Source organism: Medicago sativa, chromosome 3 (assembly GCF_051527215.1).
Source record: "Medicago sativa cultivar Bolivia chromosome 3, Bolivia_mono, whole genome shotgun sequence".
NCBI lineage: Eukaryota > Viridiplantae > Streptophyta > Magnoliopsida > Fabales > Fabaceae > Medicago > Medicago sativa.
This window is the reverse complement of record NC_140751.1, coordinates 100,903,420-100,916,498: the sequence shown is the minus strand read 5'-3', so window position 1 is coordinate 100,916,498 and position 13,079 is coordinate 100,903,420. Positions and strand designations below refer to the sequence as shown.

At 32.8% G+C, this 13,079-nt stretch overlaps 1 protein-coding gene across 2 annotated transcripts; it reads right to left on the bottom strand.

Annotated features, from left to right (window-relative positions):
- Positions 1–3,788: 3,788 nt before the first annotated feature.
- LOC146942938 (uncharacterized) lies at positions 3,789–13,079 on the bottom strand. 2 transcript variants are annotated; one of them, XR_015032899.1, is made up of 13 exons: positions 11,901–13,079; positions 11,398–11,487; positions 11,184–11,284; positions 10,996–11,109; positions 10,819–10,900; positions 10,636–10,703; positions 10,424–10,489; positions 10,206–10,330; positions 9,786–10,098; positions 5,909–8,686; positions 4,991–5,298; positions 4,302–4,677; positions 3,789–4,040 (listed from the first exon to the last, which is right to left on the bottom strand). XR_015032899.1 is itself a non-coding variant. In XM_085757055.1 (12 exons), the coding sequence occupies exons 1-12, from the start codon at positions 12,106–12,108 to the stop codon at positions 4,359–4,361; spliced, it is 4,572 nt and encodes a 1,523-aa protein (XP_085613181.1). In that variant the 5' UTR covers positions 12,109–13,079; the 3' UTR covers positions 4,183–4,358. The 2 variants fall into 2 exon arrangements, 1 of the variants encoding a protein (XP_085613181.1); XM_085757055.1 differs by lacking the exon at positions 3,789–4,040 and having other exon boundaries at positions 4,183–4,677.

Below are 13,079 nucleotides of genomic sequence, written 5' to 3'. Positions count from 1 at the left end.
CAAACTCTTTTATGTTCTGCCATGACAGGTCCATGTTATTTCTTGTTTGCCAAACATGATCGTCGAAATCTTCATACATGTAACTTGCATTTTTTTTTTTAACAGAGCTTATCTGTCTACTTATTAGCTATCAAATTATTATAATCAATCATATTCCCAGAACTTTTAAAATCGGTCAACTTGCTAGTAGCACTATACCTTTAATAGTCAATACCTTCATTGATTCAATGTTTTTTGGTTCACAGTCTTCAATTGCTGAAATGAACGTGTGGCATGTTTTTGAGTAAATAACGAGGTAGCAATAGTTCCACACACAAAGAACCGGCAATTGAAGAAGACAGACATTGATTGATTTATAACCAGTGTACTTTATTTTTACAATTGTTTTTTGGAAATGTTAACTTGTGCCCTTGAGGCATAAGTTAAGAAACCAAATGTAAATATTTTTGCTTGAAAATTGTGCATTCAATGTCTTAAAAATCTCAAAAATTATATTTTTAATATAAAACTTATTTTTTATTTCTATTTTAAACTCCTTAACTTGTGCCTTAGGACACAAGTTAACATGACCCTTGTTTTTTTTTTTTTTTGTTGAGTTTTAGAATTTGATTCCTGGTGTTCCCAGCAATCAAATTTCATCTTGATAATCCTAATGAAAACAATGAAATCAAATTCCTTCAATAAAGTAGGTATGTTATTGGTACTAATAAAAACAGTGAAATCAAATTCCATCATCAACTTCTTGTGAATTGTTGAAAAGCTTTACACTTTCAGAATTAACAAAAAGAGGAATACGAAAATGAAATCAAATTATTTTGCAAAATATTTTACATATGGCTGTAATTTACTGTGAAATATTGAAATGCTCTTGAAAGATCTAAAACTCAATTAGTTTAATCCAAGTTTTTTGGGTTGTAGATGCTAAATAGGTTTCAATCGGAAAGGAATGAATGATTTGGTGTTTGAGTTAGTTTTGGAATTGGAAAGAATTGATGACGATAAAGGGTTTAGAAGAAGATTTGGGTTGAAGGTTTGAAGGATATGGGTTTGAGTATAAAGGTTTGAAGGATGAAAATGATGTTGGTAGGGATGATATAACTATTTATTAAAATGTAATTGTTTTTTTTTTTTTAAGATAATCGTTGCTTAATAAAAAATCAGCTGAAGGGGAATTAGTCACTTTAGTCCCTGAATGGGAAACGATTCGTCAATTTAGTCCCTGAATGCAGATAATATGCAAAACAGTCCCTGCATGGTCAATTTCAGGGACTAAAGTGACTAACGAAGTCTACATTCAGGGACTAAATTGACTAACGGAGTCTGCATTCAGGGACTAAATTGACTAACAAAGTCTACATTCAGGGACTATTTTGCAATTTATCTGCATTCAGGGACTAAATTAACGAATCGTTCCCCATTCAGGGACTAAAGTGACTAATTCCCCAAAAAAAAATCAGCTGAAGTAAATGAAAAATAGTTATAAAATAATTGTGTCTTTAATCAATCGGTGGGGTCCACATATGTGGTTCACAATACCAAGCAATACGTTACAACCATTAACAGGTCACAAATCTTAGTCATCCAAATACAAAATTATTAAATCTATGGTTGTGATTCAACTTTTCCATGATGGGAAAAAATTTTCTTCTCCCATGCTAAACCCCACCTTGATGTATATGTCTAATAGTACTATACAGTATGATGTACTATATTTTTAAATTCATTGACCCCTTGAAAATCCATAAAGTCCTTTAAAATCTTAAAAATCCATATTATAAAGGGTTAAATATGTGTTTGGTCCCTATAAATATATCAACTTTTCGTTTTAGTCCCTCTAAAATTTTCCTTCAACTTTTAGTCCCTATAAAATTTCCAATCACTACTTTTGGTCCCTATTTTCAAGTTAATTTTAGTATTTTTTTAATGAAATTGAGCAGAAATGTGTAGAATATTATAAAATATTTCCCAAAAAAAATTAATTTTTTTTTTAACAAAACATAAATTTAATATGAATTTTTAACCAAAAAAAATTTAAAAATTCATATTAAATTCATGTTTCGTTAAAAATTCTAGTTTTTTTTGGGAGAGATTCTTATAATATTATGAATTTTTCTGCGAAATTTTATTCAAAAATATGAATTCTACATATGATTTTACTTTAAAGGAGGGACCAAAAGTGAAGATGGAAAATTTTGGAGGGACTAAAAGTTGAAGGAAAATTTTAGAGGGACTAAAACGAAAAGTTGGTATATTTATAGGAATCAAAAACATATTTAACGCTATTATAAATCCATTAAAATCTTGTATCAGGAATCTTGATTGTAAAAAATCTTTTAAAATCCCACAAAATCACTACAATTCAACAAAGTCTTTTAAAATCTTCAAGATTTTTTCTATGAAAACAGCCTTTCAAAATCTCAATCCAATACACCCCAAAGTTTTCGCTTCCTCTAACTATTTTTTTAATGAAGATGCTAAATTGGCTTTAACCAAATTGACATCTACAATAATTGAATTGAAACCTTAAATAGAAGACATACACTCCAGTTCTCTCAAAAAAAAAAAAAAAATACACTCCAGGTCTTAAACCAACATCATTAAGCCGACCCATGTAGTTAGAGGAGTACACTTCATTTTAACTATTATATCATCCGGTAACTATTATAAACAAAAATTGACTTTTTAGTATGTGATATATATTACACACCTCATATTATTTATTGAATGAATCTAAAAAATGATTTTTTTATTTATAATAGTGATCAGAAGATATATTTGTTATATTAAATAAGACATTGTCTTACACACATAAATAAATGGTTTTGCATTATGCATAAATGTCTTTTTCACTATTAGATCAATAAATCACATCGTATATTATTTAATTTAATGATGAGATTTATTATTCCAATACTTTTTCTTAGGGAATTTATTAATCCAATACTAACAGCTAACTTATCCATAATGCAAACACTCTTTCATTTGGGCAAACATATAATTGACCTTAAATAAATAGAACATTATAATTTCTATAAAAACAACGAACAAATCAAAGTTTACCTCACTGATCATGCATCCTTAAAATAGTAAGGCTAAATTGCACATTTCCTCCTCTAAATAATTTATGAGTTTCAATTTAGTTTCTAATTATTAAAAATTACGTTTTGGTCTCTCAAATATGCTTTCGTGAGTCAATATAGTCCATATTAATTTTAACTCAAAATGTCTAAAGTTGATCAAAATTATAGGCGTCGGCGACACTACGCAGTTCTTATTAATTTATTTAAATTTAAACTTTCGATCATTTTGAAACAAAATAGACCCTTGTATCATGTAATACCATTGAATTTAATAGCGAATCACAAACACATGATTTTCCTTTTCTTTTCTTCGTTTTCTTCCTTCTATTTCTTCTTCATCTTCATCACCTTCATCAATCTTTATACACATTCAAACCATCACCTTCATCAATCTTTATACACATTCAAACCCAAGAAAAAGAAAATTAAGAACTGAAATTCATTTTTCAATCTTCATCTCTTCTTCTCCTAAAACCCATAAATCTCTAAATTACTTAATCTTTAGTTTACAAATTCATCAACTCAAAAACACCAACAAAACATAATCTTCAGGGGTAAATTAACTACGTGTAACTCGAAAGCGATAAATTGCGGTATGAATTCGTACCCAAGCGATGCATCATGGGTTTATTAACTACGTGTAAATCAACAGAGATCCGATCATATATCATTTATTAACTACGGATAAAGCCTTAAAACTTTTAATAATTAGGGGGGCCAAAACAAAATTCATAAATTCTTCAGGGGACCAAATATAGAATTTAACTAAATCACAATTTAATACACAATATTAACAACTCCATAACAGATTTATTTGCAGAAGAATTTTCTTTCTTTCTTTCTTTCTATTGTTTGTTTTGCCCAATGTTTTATTACTAATGTTGGCTTGGGTATCAAGCATGATGTGCGACAAAGGGTTTTCCTCATTGTCATACGACACAGCAAGCAGAAAAAATAAGCCTGCACCAAAAATTATCAAGTTGTTAAAAAAATATAACCAAGTACGTTAGAACAAATAATCAACTAATCATGACATCTTTTGTTCATGAATAAACGATGAAGAATTTTTTTAGAAGAAATGAATAGATGATGAAGATGAATATAGGTAGGAAGCATTTAATTTAATTTAATCACTATCATCTTACATTTATTTTCAATGTACACCATAACAGAACCTAGAAGTTAAAAGCAGAAGCAAACTGCAACACTAATTCAACCGACCTGGATTTAAACTGCTGAAATGTCCCATTTTTTTTTTCTTCCCTCAAGTTAGCTCTATTAAAGGGTAGACATTGTGTCCTTCCAACTAAGCGAATTCTTGCTCTTACGTCGAGTCAAGAAGCCAAATCCAAAAGTTTTCTTTGAGGTTTCGCCCGTGTTAATAAAACCAACCAACTTCGCAACAAGCGCAGCACTTTCTCTTATGTGGTTCAAATCTCTTGTATCCGTCCATATGAGCCATGCCAATTGTATACTTCTGTGTTTTGTCTTCAAATCAATACCCCATTTCAGGTATAGTTCCTCTCTTCCCTTTCTCGAAAACTTCTTATGCACTTGCTTACTGAGCATTTTCCTCTCACGAGTTAGAGACAACAGGCTGTTCAGTAATTGTGACATGAAAATAGTGTGAAAACTTGATATATGACATAAAAATAGCGTAATTGTGACTTTATGCAAGTGTTTGATGTAAAAGTATTCATAATTGAAACAGCTAGCCATTATGTCTTGCATCATATATAACAAAAATATGGCACGTACAAAATGGACTAACTTGTCCAGTGAAAATCAATCAACATGGTTTTTTTTTTTTTTTTTTTTTTGAGAGATCAATCAACATGGTTGATCATGTTTACAAATGTAAATGTGAATTGCATTTCAAAATCTACTCGAGAAGCAGCAAAATATTTTACCTGGAATTGGGTGTGACATCATGACCTTCTACTCCTGTAATTTGATTTCCACTAGAAAAAGTGTCCTTTAAAAAGGACAAACGTCTTAGCTCTACATCCAAGTACACAGAATCTGAAAGTTCACCTTTGATGAGAAGGAAAAAATAGGACCTATGTACGAGTGGCACATTGCATGCATCCCAAAGTTCGACTATATCTCTCTGTTGCATCTCAAATTTAGAGGGTATTAAAGTCCCCCAAACTCCGGGGAAACTGAGACCTCTTACTCTGTTCACATTTTTATCGACTGGAGGTGTTCTCACAGGTACCTATCATACATTAAAACATACATATTGGTGAAGTCTTCATGAAGGAACTCATGAACTTAGGTAAGAGCATAGAACTTTTAATCTCGTGACATTTAGTTTAAGTTATAATCACAAAAGATCCAAGGGTGAGAGATATTATTAGACAACACTTCCTATTTTCTATTTAAATATAAGTTATATACAAGAGCACCGGAGTAATTACAAATGCAAGAACACCAAATGTTATCTTTGAATTCATGCTATAAAATTTCTACTCTGACTTGGTGCTCTTGTTTGTGTAATTATTCTGACTTGATATAACCGAGCCTGCTGCTTGGTGCTTACACTATTGTTAAACAACATGAATGACTCCTAGCCAAATGGAAAAATTTATATGCTTATTGCATCTCATACGATAATTTTACACACTATTCAGATCATATTTAGCATAACGATAAGGTTCATGCACTATATTTTTATTTCCCAAGTTTGGTCTTTGCACCAATAGTCTCTTTTTATTCAAGTTTATGCCTAGCCATGTAACAAATAATTAAAATGAAATAATCATGAATAGGTATACCCCAAGAAAGACGGACAACATCAGAATTTGTGTTTGTGCTTAGTTACTTACCATAAGATTATCAATGTCTTTGACCGCTGGTTTTGGTTTTAGACTTTCATCCATTCTTACAACAAAACTAAGGACGCTGGAAGTTTCCTCCGTATCAGAATCCATAACAGATTCTGCATCTTCCACTGAATCATTCATCTTGTGAATTATAGAAGATTTTTTTGAAGTTTTTCTTCTTTTAGCACGTAACTTCGGTTCAGATAACTTCTTAGGAAAGCATTCCAAACTAGTAAAGTATTCCTTTTCAGCACCAGCTGATGCTTTGAATGATACTTGTTCCAGATCATCAAGTTGAGGAGGTGATATAGTTTTAAGGTCTTCCTGATCAAACTTATGAGGTGATGTGGGTTCCTGGTCTAGCTTATTGGACGAAGAAGGTGACATATTCTGCTCCAACTTAAGGAACTGAGGATGTGATGAATTTTCCTGATCCGCCTTATCTACCTGAGGAGGAGACATGGCAGCCATACAACGCGATTTGGATTTAAATGAGTCATTAGATTTCTCTGAGAGGTTCACAAGATGGTCACTGGACCTTTTAATGTCCTCAACTTTTCGCTGAGGAGCATCGTGATCACTATGTCCATGCCCTATAGAAGATTTACCATCTACCTGAGGAAGAGACATGGCCGTCATGCAACGGGGTTCAGATTCTAATGAATCGTTAAATTTAGTTGAGATGTTAACAAGATGGTCTTTGGTCCTTTTAATATCCTCAGTTTTTTGCTGAGGAGTATCTTGATCACTATGCCCATTCCCTATAAATGACTTGCCATCTACAAAAGGAAGAGATATGGCAGCCATGCAACAGGGTTCTGATTCAAATGAGTCAATAGATTTCTCTGATAGGTTCACAAGATGGTCGTTGGTCCTTTTAATTTCCTCAGTTTTTTGTTGAGGAACATATTGATCACTATGTCCATTCCCTGTAGATGATTTACAATCTACCCGAGAAGGAGACACGGCAACCATGGAACATGATTCATGTTCTGATGGGTCATTAGATTTCTTTGGGAGGTTCACAAGATGGTCGTTGGTCCTTTCAATGTCCTCAATTTTTTCGTGAGGAGCATTTTGATCACTATCTCCGTTTCTTCTATATGATTTAGGTTCTGATCGAGAAAGAGACATGGCAGCCATGTAACAGGGTTCATATTGAAATGAGTCATTAGATTTCTCTGTGAGGTTCACAAGATGGGCGTTGGTCATTTCAATGTCTTCAATTTTTTGTCGAGGAGTATTTTGATCACTATGCCCGTTCGTTATAGATGAGTTAGGTTCTACATGTTGCGGAGACATGGCAGCCATGCAACATGGTTCAGATTGAAACGATTCGTTAGATTTCTCTTTGAGGTTCACAAGACGGTCGTTGGTCCTTTCAATGTCCTCGATTTTTTGCCGAGGAGCATTTTGATCATCACACTCGTTCCATGTAGATGATTTAGGTTCTGCCTGAGGAGGAGACATGACAACTATGCAACAGGGTTCAGACTCAAATGAATCATTATATTCATGTGTGATGTTCACAAGGTCATTGGTCCTTTTAATTTCCTCAATTTTTAGTTGAGGAACATCTTGATCATTATGCTCATCCCCTTTAGATGATTTACATTCTACCAGAGGATGAGACAGGGCAGTCATGCAAAAGGATACTGATTCATATGAGTCATTAGATTTCTCTGATATGTTCACAAGATGGCGGTTGTTAATTTTAACGTCCTCAATTTTTTTCTGAGGAGCATCTTGATCACTATGCCCATTCCATATAGATGGTTTACATTCTAACTGAGGAAGAGACATTGCATCCATGCAACATGGTTTAGATTCAAATGAATCATTAGATTTCTCTTTGAGGTTCACAATATGATTGTTGGTCCTTTTAATGTCCTCAATTTTTTGCTTAGGAGCATCTTCATCACTATGCCCATTCTCTGTAGATGATTTACGTTCTACCTGAGGAGGAGACATGGGAGCCATGCAACACGTTTCAAATACAAATGAGTCATTAGATTTCTCTATATGGTTTGCAAGATGGTTGTTGGTTCTTTTAATGTCCTCAATTTTTTTCTGAGGAGCATCTTGATCACTATGCCCATTCCATATAGATGATTTACATTCTACCTGAGGAAGAGGTATGATGGCCATACAACAGGTTTCAGATTCAAATGAGTCATTAAATTTCTCTGTCTTGTTTACATGATGGTTGTTGGTCCTTTTAATGTCCTCAGTTTTTTGGTGAGGAGCATCTTGATCACTATGCCCACTCCCTATGGGTGATTTACCATCTACTTCGACAAATTGAATCATGGGTGAATTTCCTTCACTTTCTTCAAAAGCATGAGTGGAATTTCTTTCACTTTCTTCAAAAGTAGGAATAAACATATTAATATCTGTTTTGTGCTCTTTTTCCACTTCTTTTATTTCAACGCATGGTAATTCCTTGAAGCTATCTTCAAATTCAGATCTGCTAGCCATCTCCTCCCAACCTTGACAAGGATCGGGCCCAACAAATGTGGGAGGACAACCATCCAAGAGAAAGTTGTCTTCAGAATACTCAGGTTGCTTGAAAAGGTTCTCATTAGAAATAGACGAACCAGATGTTGTTCTGTCAAGATTCTCAGGAATGACGTCTGTAACCGGACTAGGATCATTAGAAACACCTGACCATTCTGAGTCCCAATCTTGATCTACTTTTAAAACTTGATCTTTCCCAACTGACTGGAGTAAATTTTGAAAGAGATCACGTTGTCGAGTTAATTCTTTGATCTCCTTATCCTTCTGCGAATTTTCAAATTAAGGAGGAAAACGACTAAGTGAATCAAAACCATCAATAGATAAAGAAAATAAAAACACATCTAAATTTTGTATCTTTTCAATATGTTCTTTTTGTAATTGTGTTATATGAGTGTTTATTTTATTTTTGGCAACAAATTATAGAAATGGTTGATCTTCAATAATCTCATCAAGATTTACCGTCCATATTTCAACTCTACCAACCAAGTCAACATTTTATTATGGCATTACCTGATTACCATTTTAACATATATACTAAATGAATTTGATTTTGGTTGTAAAAGTCAGAGTAAGGATATCTCTTTGGACAGACTATAATAGGGAAACAATAATTTTAAAATTTATACTAATTTTTTAACATCATTTGAGATTTAAGAAACTAAAGTGTGATTGTTCACAAGGAATAAGAACATTTTATGAAAACAGAAAATAGACAATTTCCTCCTGTTCCATTGTTCCTAAGCTTCGTACCGAGGAAATTAGAAGAAAATAAATAAATAAATAAAGGGCATACAATGTAATGGGTTGTATTATATTTTAGAAGCAAACTTAACCTTGTTTGGGTATGAAACTTGCTAATCGTATATTTCTTCACTAGTTTGAAGGAAAAATGAGCATCATATTGAATAAATGCCGATTATTTTCATTTGAAGCAGTTAGTTAATAATTTTTGATCATTTATGCAATATTTTTTTTAAGTGAACCAAAATGACTCCCTCCGTCTCTAAATTATTATAGTCGTTTAAGGTTTGTGCACGATTATTAAGGAAATGATTATGTGTGTTGATTTCAATGGTAAAATTAATATCATTTACTAAAATATCATCATTAATTGTAGTTAATGGAGTAGTTAAGTTGAATGAAATTCATTAAATAAGGGTATAATAATGAAAAAAAATACTGCATTGGTATTGTAACGTGACAATTATTTTGAGAAAAAATAAAATGCTAAAGAGACAATTATTGTGAGACGGAGGGAGTATAAGATTGTTTAAAGTAATTGTCATAATATTTGATGCAATGCAGATATTACTGTATAGCATAATTACCCTGCAAAACACTGAATTTATTGCGTCTTCCTCACCTGTTCAATCTGATGTTCCCTTTCCTTAAGTATGATGGTACTTAAGCTCTTTAACTCATTCTCCATTCTAGCCAATTCATTTTGTAGCTGCTTTACCAAAACCTTGTCTGACATGACGACGTTGACCCGAGCATTAGTAGTCACCTGCTTTGCGCAACTAGCAAAAAATAGAGTATTTTTTGATTGCTCAATCTGGCTGCGTGCAGGACTAATTGTACAAATGATGGCTGTTCTGGCATTGCCTCCTAAGGAGTTATGCAGAATGCGAGTAAGCTTAGAGTCTCTGTAAGGTATGTGCCCATTTCTTTCCTTGCTGCAATCAATGATTGTGATTTATTAGTCTCTGATATTGCTTGACAAGCAAGCTTAAGAAGAATAAGAAGCAAAAAAAAAAAAAAAACAAGAAAAAGGAAGTTCTACCTTAGTTTTCGGATTACAGTTCCGAGGGTCAGTAAACTGCGATTTATGTGACTACCTTCTCTCAATCTTGTGCCTGCTGATAATGCTTGAGAAGCACGCTCACTTCCTGCTAGATCAACAAAATTCTGTGCAAAGAAACTAACTCTTCTTCATTTCATCAACCAAACAATTTAAACACACACTCACACACACACACACGAAAGGGGTAAGGATCTTACCACACTGGCAAAAAGTGCACCAGATCTTGCAGTGCCTACAAAATCACTAGGATTGCTTTCAAGTGTCTGTATAAAACCATAAACTCATCATTTTGGTAAATTCAGGAGTAAAATACGTTACTTTAATCTCAATTACTATGTTGGAAAAATTCAGGAGTAAAATACAATATTTTAATCTCAATTGCTATGTAATTTAGTGATAAAGTGAATACCAGTCGAAGAATTTGATGAGATCTGGAGCTTGTTTCATTCATGGCAGTCTCTTCTGTTGTCCTTTCAGCTACAAGATATACACAAATAATGATATGGCTTGAGACGGAGCATCAGAAAATATCAAAAGCATTATAAGAAAAGAGCAAATGCTATATCTCTAGAAAAATAACTGGACCTAGTACCTGCACATTTTGAAATAAGTTGCTGCAATTGACTCTTCTCTGTCAGAGTCTCCTCAGTAAGTTTCTCAACAACAGTCCCTTTCTGTTCAAGGGGCATAGATTCTCAACCATTCAAAAGAACTAAAGCCAGAAAGTCTTGACCATTACAAAATAAGGAAAATATCCTATTAAGTTTACCTCTGGATCATCTAGGAGTCTTAGTGTGGTAGCATTTGAATTAAGAAGGTCTCTAACAGCTTCATTATATATTTCTAAGGCAGAGAACTTCACAATAAACTCTCTTTCTTTATGCTGAGACACAAGAAAAAAATGTCATTTTTTTTGCCAAAAATCAAACAATACTGTCTATTCAAATTGTTTTATACCTTTTCTATGTATTCATAGATATCCTTAACTGCAAGTTCAGTAATTCCAGTCATGGTATATGTCTTTCCACTGCTTGTTTGCCCATACGCGAAAATGCTAGCTGAGATTAAAATTCATCGATGAAAAACAAAAATGAAATTTCGACAAGCCACCATAACAATAGATAAATGAAATCACCAAGCATATAACAAGAACGGGAAGAATATTACTCACAGTTGATACCCCTAATTATTGAAAGGGCAACTTCCTTAATCCCTTGCTCATAAACCAGCTTAGTGGGACATTTTTCTCCAAATACCCTATCTGCTTCCAACAAATCATCGATAAAATATGAGTAGGAATTCAAAAAACAAAATGCTTCAAAATCTATCAATCATATTAATATTCATGTAACCATGTGATTTGACTCAAGTAGTTAATGAAATTCACCAAACAATGAAATTGTTCATGGATTCGAAGTTTGATTCTTGAGTTGAAAAATATTCGGTCATGTTTTACTTACTATCCGTCGAACACAGGATTACATGGATGCTGACCTTTGAGAACTAGAGGGTTAACACAAATAATAATAATAATAATAATATATACAACAACAACAACAACAACAACAACAACAACAACAACAACAACAATAAAAACAACAACATTTATGTATTGAAAAGTTTCATAAATTATAACTACAACAAACAAATCAACATAATGAACAAGCTTACTACCAAATGTATATGTATCCGGCGATGATCGTTGTTCTGCATGGCCATTGTTCTTGAATTTGATCGTGTTATGAGAAACACATTCCCATTCTGAAACATCCTGCCTCGTTTTTTCTCTTTCATTCAAAGGCCTTACTCTAATTGCAACATAAATTCTCTCTTCTTTGCCATTTGAATGAGGAACATTGTTTCCTCCTTGTTCCTCACTCATCTTCACGAATCACAATTAGAATGCCAATTTCGTAATCATTGCAGCAACAACACCGCCTCTTTTATCCATTTCGTTTCTTCAACGTTTCGTTATCTTATTTTTCACATTACTCAAAATAATTTCTCTGACAAAGCAAAGCAACGGTGTTGCTTAAAAAGGATAATCGGCGATACCGTTGTCTCTATCTATATGGCCGCCGGTGGGTGACCGGAGAAGGAGAAAACGGAGTTGAAAATCAAATGAAGCGGGTTATGGGGTATAGCCTATAGATTCCGCAACCACCGCGTAAATACGAAACCGTTTCGCCCGTTAAAACTAATATTTAATTGATTCTCTATTTTACCCCTAACTTTTATAGTTATTCTTCACGTTGTCACCCATACTATTACTAATTACCCCCTAGAATGCCCCTTGTAGTTAACATAATTTTTACATAAAATTCCAATGAGTTGTTTTCAGTTTTTTTTTATTTTTTTTTATTTTAGGGAAGGGTAGTTTTCAGTTTTTTTACAATTTCATTTATTCCACTCTGTTTATTGTTTTTCCACAATTATTAAGTTCAATATTCATATGTCATGTCGTTGTCAATACATGTTGAATTTCATCGTTTGATATAACATTGATAAACAAATTCATCCTAAATTATATCAACCTTAGTCTTGCATTATCTTTTTCTTGATGAAATAGTATCTAGAATTGCATTATCAAAAATCTATTTTTTTATGTTTAAAAACAAATGTAATTAATATTTTTTTTTGAAAGGACAAATCTAATTTTTATTATAGTTAAAAATGTAATATAATAAAAAAAAAAGTGTATTGAAGCTTAAGGGGATCAATTTTAATTTAAATTCTAAATTATTTAAAAATATATATCATGGTTATAATTGATCTCTTAAACTTCGACATGTATAAGAAAAACCTTAAAAAAAACATGTATAAAAAGCTTGACACACCCCCTCCCCCCACCCC